Below are 26937 nucleotides of genomic sequence, written 5' to 3' on the forward strand. Positions count from 1 at the left end.
GGAGAAATAATCTTTGGTCTCACAGTAATTAAAAATGAAAATAAGACAGTGAAATTACTTGGATTGGTCATAGATCAAAAACTGTCTTGACAAGGGCACAAAAATTATCTGTGCAGCAAATTAAGTTGTGTACAATTTTAATTGTATTTGGCATAACCCCCCCCCCCCCCCCCCCCCAGGAGTTCAATGTATTTTCAGATGGCATAAAAATGCAACTAGATGTATTAGGTTTAGCAACCAGAAAGTATTGCAGAAACTACTTCAAATGTCGCAGAATTATGACAATGCCTTGCCTGTATGTGTATAACGGTTTGAAATATGTTAGAGAAAATCTGGAAAAACTCAACATCATATGTGATGAGCATAAACATAATACTAAAAACTTGTTGGATTTGCCTTCCTCAGAACTTGGTATAGTTCATAATCACTGTAAGTTCCTAAGCACAAAATTCTTCAATAAGTTACCATACTCCGCTTGTACAGTACCACTAAATAAATATAAGAGCATATTGCAAACTAGACTAAAATACAATGAATTCTATTCAGTTGAAGAATTGCTAGAAAATAATCATTCTAATATGAGGGTTGATTCGAAAGTAAGGTTTCCAAACAGGTAGATCCACAAGGAAAGAAATTGGTCAAAATTTGGCAACACTGTCGTGTACGGCAGATCCCCCATTCTCAGTCACAACCTTCTCCGTTTCTCTCCACTGCTCAGTGTTTGCCAAGCAGCTAACTCCATTGAAAACTGGGTAGTGTGAAAACCATGCAGTTATCTGGTTTTAACATGTGGAAGGGGTCCCACCATGCAAAATTGTGCAAAGTCTATTGCAAAAAGTTTATGACTGTTTAGTGCATCCACAAATGATGTAGGGAGTTCACTGTTGGCCACGTGGACATTCATGATGAAGACCAGAGCAGAAGACCCTCCATTTCAGACGAGACTGACACAAATATTCAGAGACTACTGCTTGAAGATCAAATGATCACCATCTGTGAACTGGCTCTTCAGGTTCCTGAGACTTCTGCTAGCTCAGCTCAGAGAATTTTGTCTGAAAAATTGTCGTATCACGTGGTGTGCATGTGGTCGGTCCCATGAATACTTAAAGAAGAAAACAGGAGGCAACATGTCAACTGTGCCCATTAATTTATTCAACACCTGGAAAAAAGAGGGAGGAACTGTTGATCTCAATCATTATGGGTGTTGAAAAGTGGATGTTTCATGTCATATCTGAAACAAAACATCAGTCATGCAAATGGTGCCACTTATTTTCATCCAAGCCAAAAAAATTTAAATAAATGCAGTCTGCTGGCAAAGAGACAGTGACTATGTTTTGAGATCATATAGAGATATTGCTGACTGACATTATGTCACCTGGAATGACGATAAATTCTGACAGGTATTGCAACACATGAAGGAAACACAGACAAATGATCCAGAACCACTGCAGAGGAAAACTGAGCAATGGAATGATGCTGTTTTACAAAAATCCCATGTCTTTCATCAAACCCAAGATTTACTGAAAGGATTTGGCTGGACTGTCATTTCCCATCCCCTCCCCATACAGTCCAGACCTAGCCCCTATGATAATTAGTTATTCCTAAAATTAAAGGAACACTTGGATGGACCACACTTGCGGACCAACAATGAAGTCAAACAAGAGACTATTGGGTTGGCGGTGGAGTACTGCGACATGGGGATACAATGATTGGAGTATGGTCTCCAAAAATGCTTGGACAGAAATGATGATTATGTAGAAAAACAGATGAATGTTTAACAAGGCGGTGGACAAGAAAAAAAATATTTCCAGGTCAGAGGAACGTAGATTTTTTTTCTCTTTAAGTGACAATATACTTTCCCTCAGTAATGTAAAACTTATCAATCCTTTGAATGGTACAGGTTTTATGCACCTACGTACAACTTCCTGGCACTTGGGAAACAACACACAGCAAAAAACAATGTGTTTTGGAAAGATCTTTGATGGGCAGCAACATGAACATTGCATATTTTTGTGTTAGGAAAGTATAAATATGGAGTCCACCAAATTCAGCACCGTAGCTTCTGAAACACTAAAATCGTGATGGTTCTGGACAATGTGCTTTTGTCAGCCAATCATCTCTCATGCTATGTGATCTCACCAGCCAATGACAGCAGATATTCATAACATAGGGTACATGATGTGGTCAGCCAATAGAAACACCACTGTTAAGTAGCATGAATGCACATGGTTTGAATTAATATACATACAGTACAGCTACATGAAAAGCTAAGCTTTCACTTAGCATTTTCTTTTGAAGGATAATTATACTTCTTACCATTAAAAATTTGTCAGTGTACTTTTAAATAACAGTATAAATCGCTTGTCTTTTGGGCCTCATTTTTAAGTTGCTGGTCCTCAAAGTGTTAGTTTTGAATGAGAGTCGAATGCCTCATGGTTTAAGTAATTCATCACATATTCTCACACATAAAATAATTCGCCTTGCATAAAAGAAATTCACAATATTCTTCCGCAATTAAGAAATGTACACAGTTGTGATGTCATGCTCATCAAAAGCACTTTGTTGTTATGAAGTATTGCATAGTCTTGGTCCTAAAGCCTTTCATACATTTTGCTGTTGGCAGATGCACATGTATCCACTGTGTTTCATTGTTGTAAATGGCTCATTTTCTTTGCAATTAAAGTTTTATTTCCATGTCATTTTCTAGTTTATGTTTCATTGCTGCAATATTATTCTGCAGAGCAGCGGACTAACATAAAATTCTTCGTTAGAGTATCAGTTCTTACCAGCCAAAATTATAAAATTTAACTGAAACTAAAACAATGAAAAATCTCCAGGTTTTCCCATATTTCCCAGCTGTCCCAGGTCATATACATCCTGCTTAAGGTTTAAAATAACGCATGTGCCTATGAAAATAAAGAATGCTTCCTATTTCTGAAAGAATAAAGGGGCTTATTTTTGAATCAATCACATCAACCACATACATTGTTTTCTCAAAGAAAATCTTTTAGTTCTTAAATAAGCGAGTTATTTTCTGTTTATGTAATTGATTATTTTATATAAAACTTGACTGCACTGTAAACTCTTGTGAAGCCAACAGTATGAAAAATACTGACAGACACATAAAGATTCTGATTCTATAAAGCAATCTAGGATTAATTCTAGTGAGCACATTTAACAGTAGTTGTAATTTGTTGTTAGTATTCTTTAAGGAGATACATTGCAAGGCAGCTTCTGACTGTTAATGTATAACTTGAATTTAAGAGACAGAGTTTCTGGCTTTCAGTACTGCTCATAGACACATATAAAACTACACACACCGTCGTATCTTTTGGAACTAATAGTTCCTTCCTCAAGAAGGAGAGTTTGGGCAATGTTTGCAATGAAGGATAGCTCACTTAGACCTACTCTCTCTGATCTCCTCATCCCATGGTCTGAGTGAACTACCCTTCCTTTTCAATTTTCCCAAACCTAACCCTCTCTCCTTCCCAAGAAAGGAACCATTACTCCCAAAAGCTAGGACAGAGTTGTCACTTTTGCATGTGTCTAATGGCAGTATTGAAATTTCACTGACTAAAGACAAGTATTATCTAACAATTTAGTCTCATAATTTGACAGTTACCTCAACTGAATTTTCTTTTTGACATAATCTATAACTTGACTGTTTCCACGTTCCTGAAGGCTCTCTACGATGCTATTTACACTTGACGATTTACACTGTGTGTGAATTAACAAATGAATGATTCTATATGTTACGCTTCTTTTTATTTTGTTTTAAAATATTACCAGTTTTGAAATCTCCACAAATTTATGATGTCCAAATCTGAGCAAACAAGACTGTTTTCCTATGGAACTTCTTATTACAGTGTATTAATAAACAATGACATGAAAGAGCAGCACTACTTAAGAAGCGAGTGAGACAGGATTGTAGCTTATTCCCAACATTATTCAGCCCGTACACTGAGAAGACAAACTTCAACTAAAGCAAAACAAAGATAATGGAATGTAGTCAAATTAAATAAGGTAATGCTGAGGGACTAAGATTATGAAATGAGACACTTAAAGTGGTAGACAAATACAGTGAAACCCCTAATTTACGTTTTCGTGCGGTCCAAACTTAAGATACGCAAAACTGAGGAAAATGTTAACCCCCCCCCCAAAAAAAAAAAAAAAAAATTGTGAAAACACATGTAAAATCGCAATCCTCTCTAATATTTTGTACAAAATCTGTCTAAGTGAAGAAAATTAAATCAATAATACAATGCTTATACAATAATTTGTGGTAAAGAATTTCATCGGTTTTATCACAATGTGTGACAGCACGAAAAAACTCATTAAAAAACTGAAATTGGTATTTGGGTACAAGGTAATCAAGCTGCTTTCCAACATGCTACAGCTACATACTATACATTCAAAACACATGTTTTTGAGAGATCATCCTTTGCGCTCACTCAGAAAAAAAGCAGAAATTGATGAATATGTTGAATTAAACCAAGAACATCACAGCAGCTAAGTGGTTAAACCATAAGCATAAATACGTCCATCTGTTTAATGGCATACTTTGTCAACATTGCTGGTGTTGTTTAATTCTTTTCTTACAAGCCACACTTCATATGTTCACAACTAATAAAGTGTTATTTTAAGCTTAATGAGAGAAACAGAGATGTGAAAAATGCGTTTACTTCCCCAACTGACATTAAAAGATAACTAGAAGTTGGTTCAGTGAATTTCTGTACACTGTGTAAAATGTAAATTTGAAAGAAAGCTCAGGTGCTACAGTTTCGCATCATGCCCTCTATCACTGCTGCCAATCTTTAATATCTACAGTGTGTGGGGTGTGTTGTGCAAAGTACATACATGAATAGTGTTATATCCTAGCCAGTAATGCTACCCGAGCCCGCTGCCAAAAGGTTGGCAGCATCAAAGTCCGGACGCCGTCCGCATAAGCAGCGCCAGCGAGACAGGAGATCGCCGCAAGTCTGCGCGCGCCACCGCTGGCTTCTGGCTTCTTAAGCGCTGGAGTCGCGAGCGCTAGGACAGTTCTGTATTCGCCGCTCAGTTGTATACTCGCCACCGAATTGTGTACTTGCTAGTCAGTTGTGTGTTCATCGCAGCAGAGTTGTTGTTTGTCCTCAGCCGATGCTGACCTAGCCGCTCCGACTCGAACTAGACAGATTTCTGTAGACACGGAGTTCACTACTGTGTTTCTGTATCTGCGTTAATAAAGATAAGTACCGACTTTTATTTAATCAGAGTGTTTGGGTTTTCATCTTTCTGTTCACTGTTCCAGCGGACCGGTCGGCCCGCTATTAAAAGTGTGGCGGTGACTTCGTAAGCCGTTTCTACAGGGAAGTATTTGTCGCTACGAACGCCGCCACAAAAAATAGTGTATGTAGTTGTTGCAACTGTGTCATGTCAGATTTGAACACAAACATCTTTAAAATGTGCTATCACAAAACCGTTGTTCTATTTCCATGTGACTCCTCTGTCATAGCACATCATCTGCATGAAAAGTATATCTTCAGCACTTCACAAAATGCTTTTACTCTTATTTGCACTCCTGCCCTAGAGGGCCACTCCCACTATCCACACATCCAGTAGGTGAGAGAATTTTACATGTGTTAGTGTGGTGTGATTGCTGTGCTGGCTACTGGGTGACTTAAAAAGTCACCAGCCAATAAGAGTTCAATAGCCAGGAATGGGCGATGTTTTCTTGATTATGACCGAGAATATTCTTTCAGACTCAGTGTTTGAATTTAAAAGGTTGACGACTGATATTGTTGCTGAACACAGTACATTGGAAATACATGCAAAAAGATGAGACTGAGTTATAAGTGGCACATTAAAAGATGGTGGTTAGGCCCCTTTGTCAAGTATCGGCTCAGTTCAGAACACTTCATGTCGATGCTCTTGTTTTTCCATTACCACTGCAACCTAGCAGTAGTTGTATCATAATTGCATGGTGAAGCTAAATGTTGCAAGTTGTGTTGGCAACACTTATCATTGATTATATCAGCATTCCTGTCTCTCATCTCCCCTCTTCACAACGGCCGAAAATATTCCCTTAATTCTGCCTCCTCCTGTGATGCGAACCACCCGTCTTTCGAGCCACTTATAACTTGTTCGGTCACATCAAACGTCAACAGTATGAAAACAGGATGAAGTCAAGTGAAATGTCGAGTAATAACTTAAAATCGAAGTAAACCTTACTAGGAAGAAATGTAAAATTGGGGAATTTTTATCATTGATGTTATGGATTTTTCACAGAAGCTACAAATTTACGGTGCAGAACTTCGAAAAATGTAAAACTGGAGAATGTAAAATCAAAGTTTCGCTATTTGGGCAGCAAAATAACTGATGATGGGTGAAGTAGAGAAATTTGTTAGCATCGAATATTGATTGAAGTGTATCTTTTCTGAAAGTATTTGTCTGGTGTGAAACATGGATGATAAACAGTTTACACAAGAAGAAAAGAGAAGCTTGTGAAATGTGGTGCTATACAATAATGCTGAATATTACACAGGTACATCATGTAACTAATGAGGAGGTACTAAACAGAAGCAGAGAGAAGGAATTTGTGGCACAACCAGATTAGAAGAAGGGATCGACTGATAGGACCCATTCTAAGATATCGTGGTATCACCAATCTAGTACTGGAGGGAAGTGTGGGGGGTAAAAATTGAAGAGGGAGACCAAGAGGTGGATACAGGAAGCAGATTGAGAAGGTTGCAGGTTGCAGTAGTTATTCAAAGATGAAGAGGCTTGCACAGGGTAGGGTAGAATGGAGAGCTGGATCAAATCAGTTTTTGGACTGAAATAAAAGCTTTGTGGTTTGCCAGTGACACTGTAATTCTGTCAGAGGCAGCAAAGGACTTGGAAGAGCAGTTGAATGATGTCTTGAAAAGAGGTTATACGATGAACATCAACTTGTGGAATGTAGTCGAATTAAGTCAGGTGATGCTGAGGATATTAGATTACGAAATAAGACACTAAAAGTAGTAGACGAGTTTTGCTATTTGGGCAGCAAAATAACTGGTAATGGCCAAGGTAGAGACAATGTAAAATGCAGGCTACCAGAAGAACAAAAAGCATTTCTCAGAATGAAGAATTTGTCAACATCCAATAGCAATTTAAGACCACATCTGTAGCTGAGTGGTCAGCGTACATAGTTGCCATGTGGAGGACCTCGGTTCAATTCCCAGAACTGCCACAGATTTTTCCTTGGTGGGAGGACTGGAATGGGGTGCACTCAGCCTCACGGTGCCAATTGAGGAGCTACTTGACTGAATAGTAGCAGCTTCACTCACTGGAAAATCTGAAAAACGGCTAGGAGAGCAGTGTCCTAAACACATACTCCTCCACAGCACTTCCACACGAAGTCACAAGACAGAGGACGGCTCGATGACAGGTAGACCACCCTTGGTCCTTCAAGTCAATTTAAGTGTCAAGATATCTTTTCTGAAGATATATTTCTGGAGTGAGGGCTTGTAAAGAAGTGAAGTGTGGAAATACGCAGTTCAGACAAGAAGAGAAACTTTTGAAATGAAGTGCTGTAGGAAAATACTAAATACGAGATGGCACAACTTGACTAAAAGAAGGGATCAGTTGATATGCACACAACACTAGGCATCAAGGGATAGTCAGTTTGGTTCAACATCATCACCAGAGCACATAGGAATGGTGGCAGATGAACTGGCATGGGTAGCACAGCAAAATAATGCAGATACCTGCCATGGAATGCACACGTGATGAGTAGTATGGGCAGACCTGCTGACACTGGTGTTTACCTGTGGCAGTATCTGTGCAGGTCAGTGCTTATGCTGAATTCAACTACCGCAGTCACTGTCTTGCACACTGTGTCAAGTGTTGTCGCCGAGTCCTCAGTTGGCCTGTGCCTGCCGTGTGCTGAGTTATTGCCGTACACATCTCTATGAGGTTCTGGACCTTCTGCTTCCTGTCGACTGACTCACACAGCGAGTTGAATTTCCTGATGGGGTTCTGTTCCCCGGCTAGTACTGAGCCACCATAGGGCTGTGAAATACCCACACTGACCCTGTACTGTAGCAGAATTGTTATGTCTTGTGCAGGTACTAAAGGAAGTAACTGTGCAGAGTAAAAATTGTATGGGGAGAACACGGCTTGAAAACAGTAATCAGTATCAAATAGATGTAGCTTGCAGTAGTTATGCAGAGATAGAGAGGCTTGCACAGGACAGAGTAGTGTGGAGAGCTGCATCAAACCAGATTTCAGACTGAAGACAACACCATTAATGTGCAACTGTTTTTCTACCTCAAACTAGTTCCTCAAGGTGTTAGAAATTCCAACTTCTTTGATCATCTCACTTGCAGAAGCTAAGCAATTTACCACAAACAAGTTCTTGTGCTTTGCTATATGGGAACAATGGTCTAACTTCTGTGTAGCCTCTCTTAGAAGTCACATGGAGGGAAAGAATGCAGAAGTGTGTCACCAGAAACAGGCCCCACTTTGTAGGTGGCCAGACCTGACTGAATATATTTAAATTTAGAGCACTAGTTTCTTTTCTTTTGTGTCTGACATATTTTAGCAGACTGTAACAACACCTCAACTGACTTAATCGATTTTGATTACATTTATTCCAGCATAAGAACACAGTCAAAGGTTGGTAAAAGTAAAACAGTCATGCAGTGATACACCACCCAGCCTTGTGTATGAAATCCTGTTCACTATGGGCTGTACATAACACTTACTTACGATTTCTTATTTTTAGTAGTGTCTCACTTTTCTTTCTCCCCAATATTTCTTCATTTTTTACTCTGTTGTTTCACCAGTAAAGATTCTTCTGCATTTTCTGTTTTCTCTCTCTTGAAAACCCTCAAAGTTCTTAATTTTGGTTCAGTAGTTTTCTCTGTTTCTGATATCTTCTTCAGAAACATTAATTTTTTTCACCACTTTTTGTGTTCCATTGATAAAGTTATTTTTGTTGTTGATGTACTGAAGTATTTGTTTCATTTAGTTCGCTTTCCTCTATTCTTTTCACAGGTCCAAGGAAAATGGCACTTTTTTCCAGGTTGTGCCTGCAAGTTTTTGGATTTTTCTATAGAATTCTTTGTTGCTCCTTAATTCTAAGTATGTGACAAGGAATAATATACAAAAAATGGAAAAGAAAACTGAGAAGCTGTTAGACGATACTGAGTTTACCTTTAGGAAAGGGAGACACCAGAGGCAGTTGTGACACTGCAACGATAATGGAAGCAAGTCTGGAAAAATCAAAACATGTTCGTAGGATTTGTTCACCAAGAGCAAGCAACTGTCAATGTAAAATGGTGCAAGAGGTACAACATTCCTGGCAAAAAAAAAGGTGTAAGCTATAGGGAATGACAGGAAATACACAATATGTACAATAACCTGGCGGGAAAAATAAGAACTAAAGACAGAAGTGCTCAGATTAAAAATGGTGTAAGACACGAGGTGCAGTCTTTTGTCCCTACCATTTAATCTACACATCAAAGAAGCAATGAGAGAAATAAAAGGAAGTTTCATGAGTGGGATTAAAACATACAGTGTCAGGATATCAATGATAATATTCGCTGCTGGAATTGCCATCCTTAGTGATAGTGGTATAGAACTAACAGACCTGTTGAACTGAATGGATTCAGAATAAACCAAAGAAAAATAAAATTATGATAAATAGCAGATATGAGATTAGTGACGACTTAGCATGAAAACTGGAGAGCATGAAGTAGATAAAGAGAGGAATTGTGCTATCTTGTAAGCAAAATCCCACATGACAGATGAAGCAAGGAAGATATAAGCTGACTCGCAGAGGAAAAGAGGGTGTCCCCGCCAAAAAATAGTATCAAACATAGGCTTTAATTTGAGAAAGGAACTTCTGATATCTTATCCCCCTTTACCTTTGTATCTGCATTCCACTGAAAATACAAATCGTGTGTCTGTGTGCCATGTCTGGAAACAGGCTCATTCAATTCAATCATGGTTCTTGCTGTTAACAACAGTAATGCCCACCCCCTTCACCCTCAGGCTGGGATTCAGTACTCCTTGGTTTTTCTTCTATAGTAGTGTTAGTGGTACATTAACAGTGATACACAGCAGTAAGGATACGTTTAGTGATGAAGAGTTGGCCGATACGCATCTAACATACAGGTTCAGTGAGTGCAGTGGAAAATGACACGATGACACTATGCTGAGCTATTCCTGCAGTGAGTAGCCACATTGTAGATGTTCTGATTGTTGTGTTACTCTGTGTTTTGTGTTGTCCATGTTGGAGATTTCATCTAACTTGTTTTTACACTGCTGTGAATGTAGTTTCACATAAACAAAGGTATTGTACGTGGTGGAATGGGCCCTGTCTGAAACTGAATAAAATAATATAAACAGAGGTAAGTGGGATATAAACCTGTAACAAGCCACTGGGGACAATAGATCACTTATCTGCAAAATACTCTGAACATATTCCTCAACTTCCTCCAAAATTTTGTTGGTGGAACTAGGTTACCTTGTACAACACAAAAGGAGGTGAGTTAATGTAAGATGAACAGTCTGCTAAAGAGCAAACTAAAGCAGACTGCAACTGCTACTCACAGCAATAACAACAATGTAAACAGTAATGTTAAATATTTCTTGTTTGTTAACATGGCATCTGTTCCCCTTACCTATTCTGTTCATTAACAGTTTCAGGATTCTCTTGCTTCAGTTGTATCACCCTTATCAGCGGCATTGTTACAGAGTGGTAGCGAATCATCGGTCCAACAAATGCCTTCTTAACGGCACGGGCCTTCTTCTTCTCGAGTTCCAATTTCTGGTGCTTCTCTGCAAAAGATTTATCACAGAAATAAAACATCGAAAAACTCTTCAACTATTTCCACATTCTTCTCAAAATATTTATTCAGCTGAAAGAAAACACATAGTTATTACACTGTATTACCGATTATACAAAGTGGCCAAGATAAAAAAGGCCTCAAGTTATATTGAACGTCATATTTGAAGCTATCTGAGTGTTGTTATTTCTTAATGCTAGGGCAGCACTTGAGTGCAGTCATGTGATATCGAGCCGCAGTTTAGTGATCAGTGTTGCATCATCAAAAGTCAGTTTGAAGTTTGTTGTGAATATAGTGCTGCAGAATGGCTTTTTCAATCAAACAACGAGTGTTTCTTGTTGAAACTTCTCTTGAGTGTGAATCGTTTAAAATGTTGGATGAAAGATTTGTGATGAAATATACGGAGACAGCTGCTCTTCCACGAACTGTTGTGCAGAAATTAATCATTAAATTTAGAGCAACAGGTTCAGTCACTAACATCAAACATAACTTCGTAACGAAAGTTTGTTATTGAACGTGTTCACGAGATAATGGTAAGAAGTCTAAGGAAATCAATTAAATGTCTATCCTCCTAACTAAACATCAAACGCACGTCATGCCAGAATATGCTGAAGCTGTTATATATACAAGCAAACAAAGTAAGAGTGATGCAAGCATTAAAATCTGAGGATTACACAGAATGACAGCACTATTGCGAATTGTTACTCGCGCATGTCGCTCACGGTTATCTGGATCCAAATCTTTGCTTCAACTCTGACGAAGTGTGCTTTCACTTTAGCTGGTATGTGAACTCTCAAAACACACACCATTGGTGAAGAGACAATACCAGGGTGCCTCTGCATGATTCGAAAGTAGGCATTTCATGTGTAGTTTCAGGCCATTGTATTGTAGACCTCATTTTCTTCAACAACACCGTGAACTGTCAAGCGTATGTAATGAGATTGTTGCAACCATTCACAGCATAGTTAGCTGAGGAAGAACGAGAGTATGCATTTTTACAGCAAGATGGCATTACGGCGCAGATTTCACAGTTTTCAAAATCATATGTCCATCAAGCTTTCAGAGAAGGATGTTCAGTTTCCAAAGGTTTATAGCTTCCCAGATTGCTTACTCTGTCTACCTATGATTTTTATTTGTGGGGTATCTTAAGGGGTTAATTCTACAGTAACAACCCCCCAAACAATTGAAGAGTCAAAAACAAACATTCACAATGTGATTGTGGAAATCACACCAAATGAATTGGTAAAAGTTTCCAGAAACATGTTGAGACGTGGTGAGTTGGTATTGAAGTTTATGGTGAACATTTTCAGCATCTCATGTGAGCTATTGACCTACTGACTGTACAGTGTGTTGGTTTTCATAATAATAATAATAATAATAATAATAATAATTTACTACTCTGTATCTGTACATACAATAAACGAGTGAACTGTCTGTATGTTGTTTGTAAGAATGGGACCTTTGGCCACCCTGTAGTAGTACAGCCACCATCGCCATGTCATTTTACTGCCTTGACAGGATTGTATTAATAAATTATTGCATACTGTTAAAAATCACAGATGTATTACATGGTGCTGCCAATTCCAGCTGCTGTTACGGCAGATAAATGATCTGAAACTGGTTGCTATGTCCACCACAACCAGTAATACAGTTAAATAGCTGGAGTGCCTATATTGTTGGTGACACCCCAAATCGATTTCGGCTTCCCGACCAGTATTCGGTTTTTACTGTGGAGCGTAAGCTGTTCTCCAGGCTGTCCAATACATCCGTCGCCATCAGCGGATACAGTATGTTATCTGCTCAGATTCGCTCAGCTCTCTTCTCAGTCTCCAAGCTCTCTAACCTGTCCACCCCTGGTCCACCGGATTCAGGACTGCCTCCACTTGGGGGGCGTCTCTGTGGTGTTCCTCTGGATCCCAGGACATGTTGGTATCTGTGGAAATGAGGCAGCTGATATAGCGGCCAAGGCTGCAGTCTCCCTTCTTCAGCCTGCTATTCGCATGATTCCCTTCGCCGATCTATGGAGTGTTTTATGTCGTCGTGTTGCTCTTCTATGGCACGTACATTGGTCGACACTTCCCAATAAAAATTGCGGGACGTGAAAGCTCTTCCCTTTGCTTGGACCTCTTCCTCCCGAACTCATCGTCGGGAGGAGGTAATTTTAGCTAGACTCCGGGTAGGGCACTGTCTTTTTAGCCATCGACATCTTTTAAGTGGCGATCCTCCCCCACTCTGTCTCCACTGCTCTCAACTGTGGACGATGAGACACCTTTTACTCGAGTGCCCCTATTTTACTCCGTTACGCACCCGTCTACAGCTGTCACCTGATATATCTTCCATTTTAGCAGATGACATGCGCTCAGACGATCACATTCTCGAGTTTATTAGTGCCAGTGAGATGACGTCAGTCATTTGAAGCTCTTTTTGGGGTCAAACAACCCCCCTTCCATAGTGGTTTTTTAAGCTTTCCCTCTGATTTTAGTTTCACCACTTTTTTGAGTTTCGCTCCCATTGCTGCTGGTTTCCAGTTTCGTTTTTTTACTTTTTCCTAAGTCATAGACTGGGCGCTAGTGACTGTAGGAGTTTTGCGCCCTAAAAAAAAAAAAGAAAGTATTTTGAGGTTGAATAAACTTTCAGGGAGGGTTGAAGACTGGGGTTCAAAATTCATGTAGATGACGAGGTGATTGAGAGAGAGAGCTCGAGGTCAGATTGGTGAAGGGAATCAGATGAGCCCTTTTCAATGGAACCAATATTCAACTTAACACTCAGCATGTAGGTGACGGCTGTGCGGGGTAGCCGTGCGGTCTCAGGCGGTTTGCCACGGTTCGCGCGGCTCCCCCCCGTCAGAGGTTTGAATCCTCCCTTGGGCGTGTGTGTGTGTGTGTGTGTGTGTGTGTGTGTGTTTTTTTTTTTTTTTTTTTTTTTTTTTTTTTTTTTTTTTTTTTTTTTTTTTTTTTTTTTTTTTTTGGTAAGTTAGTTTAAGTTAGATTAAATGGTGTGTAAGCTCAGGGACCTTGACCTCAGCAGTTTGGTGCCACAGGAACTTGCTACAAAAATGTGGCTGACATAATATTATGGAACTTGTGGGAAATGAGAATGTGCAGTGGACATAATATTACATCATGCCAATTACGCTTATTTTCCAGTATCAAATGTATATTTAACAATACTATAAACTCTGTCAGATCTACAGGCTTTATAGTTTCTGCTGTGACTGCCAGATGATAGTAATGGTAAAAATTGGTTATTTCTGAAACATATGTTATGTCTCTTGTTTTGTAGGTAATGGTTGACATTCAAGTTCTCTCTTTGTCATGTGTTTTGCATGTTTATGAGTCGATTTTCTGTTGAAAATGTGAAGTGAAGAGAAAACATTTGAAGAAAATAATTTCCAAAGTCCTTGATGAGTCTACAGATGATGAAAACGAAATATTTGGTGACAATTAAGACTACATATCATCTGAAAATAGTAGTAATTTCAGGCTATTCAGAAGATCAGTGGCTGCATATGTTTATCACATTATTTTCACAGATTGTGTTGTTACAAAGGAGTCCCCTGCAGGTAAATCTGGACACGAATCTGAGCATATGACTCCAAAGAGTGTAATGTTAGACTATGTATCTCTACATCTTTCAATTTGTATCACACTGCATGCCACTATGAACACTGAATTTCACTTTGATCTTATGTTTTATGCGTTTCTTTAGATTTAAATTGGTTATGAAAGAAATTTAAACAGAAAGTTCATGTTTCCTTATGTATATGAATAATAGAATTCCTTTTTCAATTTATTTCTGCAATAATTAGCACTGAATTGAAGTTCATCTGTGTAACCAGATTTTACACTAGCAAAACCAAAACATATAGGATTCAAATATAGCTTTGAATAAAAAGTTTTTGGGTTTCCAGTCACATCAAGTGGTTAAAATCACATGAGCTTTTGGCCAAGCATTCCTTAGTCATTGTCAATGTAATTTTAATCACTCATCATTACCAGAAACCCAAGAACTTTTTATTCAATGTTACCACTGCAAGACACTGCATTCTTACAAATATAGCTTTTCCTGTTTACAATCTTAACATTTCTTGAAAAAAAAAAAAAAAGTATTTGGTAAAGTTGTAGAAACAAAGAGGATACACAAAGATGAGCTGTAAGCAGTACACCTAGCAATTAAAGGTGCCAATCTGCAGTTCTCACCCAGTGACAGGAGGTTCTCCTCCTCTGTGATCTTGGCTTCTTCCAGCAGCTCCTCCTGCGTCGGCTGGTAGAACTCCCAACTTCGAGGACCTTTACGCTTCCGCCTTCGACCCTCTTCATCGCGATCCTTCATCCTCTGTAACGTCGCTGCCGATTTTGCTAAAGTTGAACGCCGGATAGACTTCCTTTCTGAAATTGCGTATTTCAGTAATATTAGAAATCTCCTTGTGAATTGTTATAAAGAGGAAAAATATACATAAGAAATTACTCAGACACTTTCAATTTTTATGCTACAACAGTAGTACAAAACAAGTAATTTCTCAGGCATCAAGGACACAATTATAGCACAGCGCATTGTCGCCTACAGATAGCATAGTGACATAGCTACCAGAGCGCCATCTGTGTCCACCCTTTAACATGAAATGCTCACAACCAGAAGCCTCAGTGTACTGCAAATGTGTAAAGCAAGTGAGCAACAATGAAAGGAGATGTATTCGTGTTTCCTACAGCCAACTGAGCAAGTTTGAAAGGGGTCAAACTGTGACTTCCAAGTGGTGAGATGGCCCTACTGGAGAACTGCCACACAAGTTGGATGTGATGTGCTGCATCAGTTGTGCAATTATGCTGCTATCAGTAGTCACCTGACCATTCTCACACCCACAGATAAGTTCTGAACAACCACGCAGTACAGACACATGCCAGGATTGTTGTATTGTAAGGGCAGCAGTGACACATTGTATAGCTTCTGCAGCAAAGATAAGAGAGCTTGTGAGCTCAGATGTGTCAACACGAACTGTTGCAAACTGATTATTAGCAGTGCGACTATGGGCACATACAACTCTAGCCCGTCTTTCACTCATGTCACAGCATTATGTGCATGGCTTGACTAGTGCCATCAGAGGATCACCTGGAAGATAGACTGGCTTTCAACGATGAAATGAGATTCTGCCTGTATGTAAATGATGATCACTTGTGCATACGGCACAGACCTCATGAACGCTGTCTCGTAGAGTGCACTTATCTGACATGCAATGGTCCCACTCCAGGCCTTATGGTCTGGGGTTTGATAAGCTACAACTCTCGTTCAACTTTGATGTTTCTAGATGGGATGGCAACTAGCGCTTGGTACATGCAGAATGTTGTTAGGCTTGTTCTTTTGCTGTTCTTGCAACAGGTAGGTGATGTGTTGTTCCAACAGATAATACTCGCCCACACACTGCTCATGAAACTCAATGTGCTCTGAAAAACGTGCAGCAACTTCCCTTGCCAGCACAATCTCCAAGCTTGTCAGCAACTGAGCATGTGTGGAACATGGTGGGACAGAAGTAACTTGTGCAACTCTTCAGCCAACAACCCTGACAGAACAGGTAGAGCAGGCATGGCATAGCATTCACCATCTGTACGATCAACTGGGTGCCACAGTTAGCGCTTCCATTGTTGACCATGCAGTAAAATGTACGTTTCAACATGGATCGATAATTGGTACCTCGTAACCCCTAGTGCTGTTGATCTGTAAATGTTATAATGTACTCCATATGTGCTGTTGCAACAACGAATCTTGGGTGAACTGGAATCTTTAAAAGGCTGTACTAATCTTTATGGCAATATATAGAGAGAAAAATAGTTTACATTACTTATATTTTCAAAATGTTTCAATAAATAACTAAAGAAAAATTGCAATGAAGACCACTTCTAAAATATTTGCACAGAGATGTGTCACCACTATGTAGATTTGAAAATTATCTCAATATATCACAAAACTCATGTTTAAATTCTACTTATTGCTTCACTTGTTTAGAGAGGAAAAAAATTGAGTCACATAAATCAATCAGCCCTTTATAACACAGTGTTTACAACACAGTATAGAACAATTTCGGTGCATATTAAGACAGAAACAGAGTCATGTCTGCATCAAATAATGTTGAAATAATTCTGGGGCATAGGAAAGAATATTAGGATTTAATTTCATGACGTCATCAGTACTGAGGCATTCACACAGTTCAATACTGACTGTATTAACATAAATACAAGCATCAGGAGTATCATAAAACATTTGTGATTAGACTGAGGATGCCTGATAGGGAGGATGCAGCAAGTCATCTTGGATATCACTGACAGATGTAGAAATCACCTCCGGTGTGCTCCAGGAAAGTGTATTGGGACCCTGTTCATGCTGTCTATTAATCACACGGTGGACAACATTACTAGTAAATTCAGAATTTTGCGAACAATATTTTGCAAATGATGCAGTAATCTTAATGAAGAGCTGCTTGAGAAAAGCTGCACTATTATCCACTCAAATTTGGATAGTATTTCAAAGTCGTGCATAGGCTGACAACTTGCTTTAAACATGCAGAAATATAAATTTGTGCACTTCACTTCGCGACGTACAGAAAAGTTGTATTCTGAGAATAAAACATTGATGATCAAAGTTGGAATTGATTATCTCATGCAAATACCTAGACGTAACAATTTGTAGGAATATGAAAAGAAACTATCACATGAGTCCAGTCGTAGGTAAAGCAGATAATAGACTTCAGTTCACTGGCAGGGTATTGGGGAAATGCCGTCAGTCTATGAAGTGATGCTTAAAAAACATTAAAGCAATGCATCATACAACATTGCTCAAATATGTGGTGTCATACCTAATAGGACTAACCGGGGATTATGAATGTACAAGTATACAAAGAAGTGTGGCAAAAACGGTCAAAGGTTCACTGGAACCATGAGAAAGCATCATGGAAAAATCTCAACTGTCAGAAACCTGAAGACAGACACCAAATATTCCATGAAAGCCTACTTGCAAGGTTTTGAGAACCAGCATTAAGAGAAGAATTTAGCACATACTGCTCCTGAAGGGTTTACAAAAATAAGGTTACAATGTACACAGAGGCATTAAATGGTAATTATTCTTGTGTTCCATACACATACTGAATGGTAAGAAACCCTTGTCTTCGTACAATGTGTAATGCCACCAACCTATCTGTGAGACTAACTACTTTCAACAGCCAACAAAATGCATGAATGAACAAGCATTTTACATCTTTTATTGTGTTGAAATATATGTTCACTATGTATCTGCACAAACTGTGTTTTCTGTTTACATGTAACAGTTGGTCACTGGGAGAATGCATGATGCCTCTGAAGACCAAACCAAACTGTAGAGTGCTTGTTTGCCAACTGCAATGTGTCGAAGGTGATCTCTCCTTAGATGAGTGCTCATGTATTATCTCGGTAATGTCTCATCACTGTTGCAGCACCAGAATAACGTTTACGATTATGACTGTGTATAATTTCTTGTTCTGTTTGATGAGTTAAAAAAGCTAGTTCATGCTGGGCTGCTACCTTTGATGTGTTAAATATAAACATGAAACTTAGTAATAAAAAGTTTCATTCTGAGTCGGTGCTGAAGATATGTTATGTGGAATCAAATGCTATTATCCAAGAGGACTGAAATAATTTATGCAGAGCATGAAGATTATTTTTCATGATACATTTCATTTTCACAAAGCAAAGAAGTCAAGAAGTTGTATATATAGGATAGTTTAAACAGAAAGTAATGTTTACTGATGAGTCTGAATATACTTTCAAGTGAGTGCAGAATGTTTGTTACTGTTCCTTTTTATTTCTTTTCTTACCAGCACCATCTAATTGCCACTCAGCTTGAATAACTGAATTAACTGACATAAATTTAAACTGAAGCAACTAATTACTGTCATCATCCCTGCTGTTCTTTTAAATCTTTTCTCTCTCTATGGTGGTGATGAGAGCGCCTACAACATTATTTTTGAAATTATTCCTTTGATTAGGTGGTTTATTTATTGAGGAAAATGAGTTTGGTTGGAAAAACAGGTTATTCACAACTGACTTATTAGACTACTTTGCCAACTGAGATGAATTTATCTGGGTTATGGAAACACATGGTCACTCTAAGAACCGAATTTACAACTATATGGAAAGGATAGACTGCTAAGGGGGCACAAAACAGACACGCACACACACATGTACGCGCAGTGCGCACTCATTCTCTCTCTCACTCTCTCTCTCTCTCTCTCTCTCTCTCTCTCTCTCTCTCTCTCTCTCTCACACACACACACACACACACACACACACACATTGTATTCCATTTTTGTTTTTGATACTTCTATATGGTCTTTTGTTTCTGTTTATTTTTGGGCCAAGGTTCCGTCAATATATTATAAACACGATTTTCATGTGAACAGAATTGGCATTCTGTGAGGGTCACCATATTCTATTTTGCTGCACCATATATTGCTTAAAATTGCCTTTCAGTGTCATCTGAAATAGTAGAAATGATAATTTTATTGAGAAGAAATTGTGTAATTCTGATACACAGATTGACTGATGCTGACACAATGATGTCATCAGAAGCAACTGTAATAAAAGAAGCCATGTCAGCTGACGGTAGGCAGTTTGGGAGATGTTGAGCGAGTTGGGCCAATTACTTGCAGAGTGACGGGAGAGGCTTGTGGTTGCTTGGTCTGACAAGTTCAAATGGCAGTGGGGTTTTTTCATGAGTAATTGTATGGTGATAATGATAGCGGCAATACTGAAGTGCAAATGATCCACGTTTTTATTTGAACTGGAAGGTAATGAAAATAAACAAACATAATGTAAATATTTTGTTTGCATGCACACCTAACGCACACATGACCATCGACTGCAGCAGCTCAGGCCAGAATACATTCTGCCGGAGTTGGTGGTAATGATTGTATGAGGTGTGCTTGCTTGTGCGTATGAACTGTGCGTATTTATCTGTTTCTCTTTTGCTGATGAAGGCTGTGGTCGACAGCTTTGTTCAAGTGTCTTTCAATTGTGCCTGTCTGCAATTTAAAATGTCTTCTTTACAGTAAGTAGCAATCTACCTTTTCCTACATTGTTGATTTTACTATATGGAGTTTTTATTGTTTGAAAGTGAATAAAGGGATATTCTACTGGCCTACGTATGTCAACCGTGCTCACTTCTGTCCACTTCTGTGTACACTCATTCCACTGAGACATCTTTCTGGCTGCTACTGTGTAAAGTTATTTCCCAACCATTATGCACAAAGCAACTACTACCATACAAGCTACTAATGTTTGGCACTTCCTGACACTGAGTCATGTTTTGGACACATGCAAGTGAACAGCACAAAAGGCACTGTACCGTAGTTCTCCAGGTTTTCTTTAAACTGCCTCCGCCGCCTCCTTGGCTTTTTTTCCTCTTTTTTCTCTTCTGTAGGTGGCTTGTCATCTTGAGGCTGCTTGTCTACTTTTCGCAAGACCACACGTGGTTCCTGGAAAATAAACATAAAGCAAAGTAAACACAATGTCTCAACAAAGTAGTTTGTATATTCCATAGTTGATTATTTCGTACATAAAGGACAGAATTATAAGGGCTGTGACTGTTGATAAATGAAAACAAAACAATCACTTTTTTACGTATTTTGCCACTACATGTTTCGATGATTCGCATTAGCATCTTCAGGTGGAGAATATTTTATTAAATAGCTGGTGTTGGTGAAGAGTACAAATGTCCTATCACAGTAGCAGCCAAGGGCAGTGTAGCTTATGTTGCGTCTTTTGCTAATGATAAACATTATTTATTTAGAAAAGGAATTTCTGAGGTCAAAGAACATGAATTTCTGTGTCCTCGGAGTCTTTCTGATTGTGAATTCAGTGAGGGAGATGGATGGAGTGAATTGATATATTATGTGAATTAGTTAAGTCCAGTGGCAAGAAGAACAGGATTTTGGGTCAGGTTATAAAAGGATTATCAACACAAAATCAAGTAGAGGTAATCTCAGCAGTGAGTCTAATAATGAATAAGAAAGTAGAAGTATGGGTAAGCTACCATGAACAGCAAGGTGAATGCATTATTATAGCCAAGATAGAATTAAACCAACATCCACTACCCTGGTACAAGTCTGTATGTTGACTAGTCCCACAGCTGACAAATAGAATGAAAGAATGTACCATGAAATAAAAGATTATTCAGGTAGTTATGGGAGATGATAACTTAACTGTGTTGGGAGACTGGAATTCAAAAGTAGGTAAATGAATAGAAGGAAAAATCATAGGAGAACATGGACTTAGGCATGAAAAGGATCTATCGGATAGAATTTTTTGTCAAGTATAATTTAATCATTGCTGATTCCTGGTTTAGGAATCATGAAAGAGACCTGGAGAAGAGGCAGCTGTTTTAGATAGAGTACATAATGGCAAAACAAAACAATCTGAACTTTCCATACATCATAAAGACAAAAAGATTCTGAAGCCACATTTCAGACTGCAAACCATCTCCAGGAACAGATATGGATTCTGACCATACTTTATTGGTTACAAACTGAAGAGACTGCAAAAGAAGTAGGAAACAGAGGAGATGGAACTTTGATAAATTGGAAAAATCAAGGTTGTTGAGAGTTTCAAAAACAGCATTAGGCAACAATTAACTTGACATAGAAGACAGGAACAAAACTGAAGATTAATGGGTAGTTTTAAGAGATGAAGTAGTGAAGGCATCAAAGGATGACATAGGCAAAACGGCAACTCCTAGTAGAAATTCATGAATAATACAAGACGTATTGTATTGAATTGAAAAAAAGAAAACGTGCATAAAATGAAGCAGACAAAAGCGAACACGGATGTATAAAAAATGACTCTGACAGGAAGTGCAAAATAGTGAAGCAGGAATGGCTTAACAAGAAATGCAGGGCTGCAGAATCATGCTTGGCTAGGAGAAACATGAGATGCCATCTACACTAAAATTAAAGAGGCCTTTGAATAATATAGAAGCACATGTATGAATACAGGAAAACAAATGGAATACTAATAATAAGCAAAGAAGGGAAATTTGAAAGGAATATATACAAAGGAAACAAAATGGAAGACAATACTGCGGAAAGACAAAAATAAGTATATGAAGATGAGATGGACCTGATAGTATGGGAAAAATTTTACACAGCATTGAAAGACCTAAGTCGAAACAAGGCTCCTGGATTAGACGACGTTTCCTCAGACTTATCGAAATCCTTGGGAAAGCCTGTCATGACAAAGACATTTTACCTGGTGTGCAAGATACATGAGACAGGCGAAACACCCTCAAACTTCAAGAAGAATGTAATATTTCTATTCCAAAGAAGACAGGAGCTGACATTGGAGAATATTACTGAACCAGGTGTGCCTGCAAAATACTGATTCAAATTATTTACAGAAGAATGGGAAAACTGGTAGAAGCTGACCTCAGGGGAGATCAATTTGCGTTTTAGAGAACTTTGGGAATACACGAGGCAATACTGACCCTACAATTTATCCTAAAAGATAGACTGAAGAACAATAAACCCACATTTATAGCATTGACACTGTTGACTGGCATACACTCTTTGAAATTCTGAAAGTAGCAAGGATCAAACAGAGAGCAAAATGCTATCTACAACTTGTACAGAAACTACACAGTAAGAGTGCTACCACAGAGATTACGCCAAAAATTCTATGTTGCCTGATGATGGTTTCAACAACATGGAAGTGAATGAAGGTTTATTTTATCAGTAGCTCTTGGTAATAACTAAAAATTAGATTCTAAATAATTATAATACAAGTTTTTGACAGAATACAGGCCAGTTATTCACTTAGAGATTTTACAACTGTATATAAATAAAAGATAAAATTGTGAACAACTGTTTCGGGAAACAGGTTGCTGAAATGGTACAGAACGACTCCAGGCTGAGGAAGACTGGAAGTAAGAGAAATAAGATGCAAAGTATGTCTCTTATATCCATAAGAAATATAGCAATGAAACAATGGCAAACTGAACCAAGAATAATTGGACAGCAGCATCCAAAGATAGAAAAGCCTAAGCCAAATGAGATGGGACATTTTTCTCATGTTTCAGTATTGTATGGCAGTCATTTCATTGTATGTCTGTAACAGCAAGAAAATCCATATTGCCTAGTTATAAATACAACTGCTGTTGAGGATTTTGACACCATTCCTGTAAGAAGGCCCTCAGAGCCTACAAAGAGGCACTGTTGTACACTGTACAAGGTGCAGGTTAGTGAGAGAGATCTGCTAACATCTTGCATAATCACAACATTCTATGCACAAACCTTATAAGCCTTTGTCACCAGCCTCCTCTTCTTCTTAGGCTGGTCATCTTCATTTTCAGATATAGGCTCATCATTTTCCTCAATACTGAAATCTGAGTCAACTTCATCCTCTGCTTCTTCTTCAGATCTGAAAAATCCATTACAGTTTTGATTAAAAAAATAAATTTCTCAAGCTACTTTGCATTCAAGAAGACAATGTACAGACAGTATCTTCAGGGAGATTGTATATAATTACCGGTAGAAAAATGTTTCAGTCACAGCACAAAAAGGTGAATATCATCCTCTCTAAGAACTTACACAAAAGTGGGGTACCAGCTGCCTTGATCCTCATTCCATCTCCCTCACCAAAAACTTTGGCATCCAAACATTTTTGCACTCTTTTTGCTCAGAAAATTATAAATTCTTTTACCCAGTCTCTCTTTGTAGTTAAGCCTTCATACTCAGCATCTACATCTCACTGCCATTGTCTATATACGTCTGTATCCCACTGCCTTCTTTTCTCCCATTGATTTACAGTAAATCCCACTGTCCTGTCTCCTCTCTCATTTACAATGTCTCATTTTTTTACTTCCATTCCCCTGCTGCTGTCTCCGCCATATTTCAGCAGCACAAAAATTCTGGGGGTCCAACTTACTTTTCCCCTATACCCACATCTTTAAAATTTTGGTCCAAAATGCACCCTCCACTACATCTACATGTTGAAGTTCACCAGCCTGGGATAGTCCACATAGCCCTATGTATGGTTTCCATTCATCTATATATTTAATTTCCATTGACTCCTCTCTCTTTCGCTCCCACTCCTACCTCCATCCACCCCTCCTTCTCTTTTACTGCCACTGCCTCTCAATGATCATCAATATCTCCTCTCTCTTTGGCTCCCACTTCTACTGTCTTCATCCACCTCTCTCTCTCTTTCACTGCCACTTTCTGTCTCCCACCATCATTGTCTCCTCTTTCTTTTCTCTCACTGGCACTGTCTCCTCTCTCTCCACTGGTCATTGTCTTTCTGCTATACTCTTTCAACACAAGAAAACACAAATATGTTTCCATACCAAAATCTTTGGTGACGAAGGCGGAATGAGGGTCGAGACAGCTGGTTCTTTACCTTTCTGTCAAAGTCTTTTAAAAAGGATAATATTCACCTTTTTTCTGCTCCGACAGATGCATTTTTCTGCTGCTTTCCTTCCTTTCCCTACTACAGCAGGGTGTGCTGCTTTATATGAGATTAATTCTATGGGTCAGTAAAGTTTTATATTCTTCCTCACATTTATATACCTTGACACATGTAAACAACGAATAGCTATGGATAACAAAAAATTGTTTGCTTTACATTTTTTCTGAATACTCTACTAACCGATCACAATTCATCAAAAACGCCTGCCTTATGATTTATATCTTAACCCTTTAACATAAAACTCTGAGTTACATAATTGACAGAAACTTAAAATCCCAAGTATGCCTGGGCAACTTAAGAAGAGATTTCCAAAAAAAATTAAATCCCACTTATATCCACTGCAGCACTGATAGTTAAGTGTTTGGCTGCTAGAGAGCATCTGGTACTACATTTGTAGCCTGGTTGTCATATTTTGGTTCATGTAGTTGCCACTAGATTTTTTTTTACTGGGAATGGCTTTGAGTACACGACGACAAAATGCACGCTTTCAGACTCTCTCCTACATTGTTTAGACAATGGATTCTAAAAAAGGATTACTACAGTGATACTGACTCTGACATTGAATTTAGTAGTTCAGACAGTGAAGAAGAATGTGACATTACTTCATTTGAGACTGAAAGTGATGATTTTGTCATTTGAGTGACAAGTGATCATCCGTGGTACAAGATAAATACTTCAACTGTGCTCCAGCCAGCTGCTACACGATTTATGTTCATAGGAAACCATTGTGAAATACATGGTTAGACATCATAGCTACACAAAAACTAAAACATGATGTCTAGTTTCTGGATACTTTAGTCAATGTCCAGTGCATGAGAAACTCAGGATTTTATTAGCAATGGCTTTCAACAATTTCAAGGGGAGGGGGGGGGGGGGGGGGGGATCTGTTAAGGGGTTAAAAAAAGTAAAAATGCCACTAAAAATATTTTATTAAGTTTACAGTATTTCCGATTCTACATGTCTTCTGGCAATTTTAAGTTCTTTTCAGTCATGTTAAGACTCATTTTACCCCACTGTAATATCACCTTGGGCATATCTGTATGAAAAAAAGCTGGCTAAAAATATAGTTTGGTGATGTTAGAACAATTGTGATGACCCTAGAACTTTTGTCATGTGTTTACTATGACAGTTAAAACCACATTTACACCTCATACCAGACATTACATGCAGACGTACAGTAATTTTGAGCCTCTGGACCTAGGCAACAGATAATGATATTGAAAAAAGTTCTGATGCTCCTCAAGAATATCATCTTAAGAATATATGGTGAAAATTTTGACGAACTGCGATGAATAGAAATTACAGAAGTGGCCATTCCCCCAACTGGTAATTTTCACAACAAAAACTCATAGTTTTTTGGGGTTTTCTCAGTGCCTGCCCATGAACAAGTGGTGCTTTTATACGCCGCCTAAGCTCCACCCTAGACCACACCTAATGCAAAAGAACCAGCTGATTTGCTCAATTTGTCTGGGCTGGAGGAAGGGTATAATGTTAAATTTTGGTCTTTTACTGTAGGACAGCTACAGAATGCTTATTCTTGTAACTGGTATACAAAAGATTGCTAGGTTAAGGGCCATTCAGAACATTTGACCAGTGGTGGCTGGTTATCATGTGCTAATGTGCTACAGCACACTGTGAGCATTTCTCTAAAATCATGTAATTTCACGCTGAAGGCAAACTGTAAATTGCACTAAAATTATGCCATTTCTCTTCAAATGTGAGCCAGAAATCGCACTAAAATTAAGCAAAATGTATGCTGTTATGAATGGACAAAAACATGTTTGTAATGCTCTCTCCACAATAACTAGAAACCAGTTTAAGTGTCACTATGGTCTGCAGCACTATGGCCAACTCAGAGAAGTGATGCAGCTGTATGTTTTCTATTGTGCATGCTCTGTTGTGATGTCATCCCTTCTGGCACTATGACTGCTATGTTGCTCACAGCACCAAGTCACTCTTTTTCTTTGAAACTGTGAATAGCATAGTGTGCAAGGATAGAGTAGGAGGACTTTTTAAAGGGCTGTTGTCGTGACACTACTGTGGACGTGTGGTGTAAAGCAAAGACTGGTAATTCGCAGACCCGGGTTCAATGCCCCCTGGCACCAACACTTCGTTCCATTTTATTTTATTCCTAGCACTGTTAAACTATAAATTATAAAATTTAAAAATAATAATTCAGTGTATATACATAAAACAAATATATTTGATTTAGTTACGATTACTACCCTTGTTACTCAAAAGGCTATAGGCTAGATGGCGGTAAGACAATCAAATATATGAGGAAATTTAATATGAAAATGTTTTCTGTAGATTATCTGCTAAAGGGGCTCTTATCCAGTAGACCTTTGGAGGAAAAAGTGAGATTTAAAGCGTTAGGTGGACGTACTTCAAAGGTAAATCTGACAACAGAGGGGCGTGAAACCTGGCAGGTGTAACACTTCGAAATACTTGTGAAATATTTTGATCAGCATGTAAACTGTCCAGAACCAATCTATAAGCTCGAATACTCACTCACTCATGAAAATCTAGAAAAAGATTTATCCCCAACTATCAAAGAAATTGAAAAAGTTATTAAAACATTATAAAGCTAGTAGAGTAGACTCTACAATAACAGAACTTATGAAATGACCTCAAAAAAACTTTGG

The 26937-nt window shown here is 38.5% G+C and overlaps 1 protein-coding gene across 1 annotated transcript in view; it reads right to left on the bottom strand.

The window, feature by feature from the left end:
* Positions 1 to 26937, bottom strand: part of LOC124552452 (polycomb protein Asx-like) — a 52856-nt gene that overhangs the window by 20434 nt on the left and 5485 nt on the right. Inside the window, exons 3-6 of the mRNA XM_047126729.1 lie at positions 23119 to 23245; positions 20181 to 20310; positions 15014 to 15202; positions 10650 to 10806 (exon numbers count right to left, since the gene is read on the bottom strand). Of these exons, the coding sequence (XP_046982685.1) occupies positions 10650 to 10806; positions 15014 to 15202; positions 20181 to 20310; positions 23119 to 23245 (603 nt within the window). The remainder of the gene's footprint in view (positions 1 to 10649; positions 10807 to 15013; positions 15203 to 20180; positions 20311 to 23118; positions 23246 to 26937) is intronic.

The sequence above is a fragment of the Schistocerca americana genome, chromosome 10 (assembly GCF_021461395.2).
Source record: "Schistocerca americana isolate TAMUIC-IGC-003095 chromosome 10, iqSchAmer2.1, whole genome shotgun sequence".
Classification (NCBI taxonomy): Eukaryota; Metazoa; Arthropoda; class Insecta; order Orthoptera; family Acrididae; genus Schistocerca; species Schistocerca americana.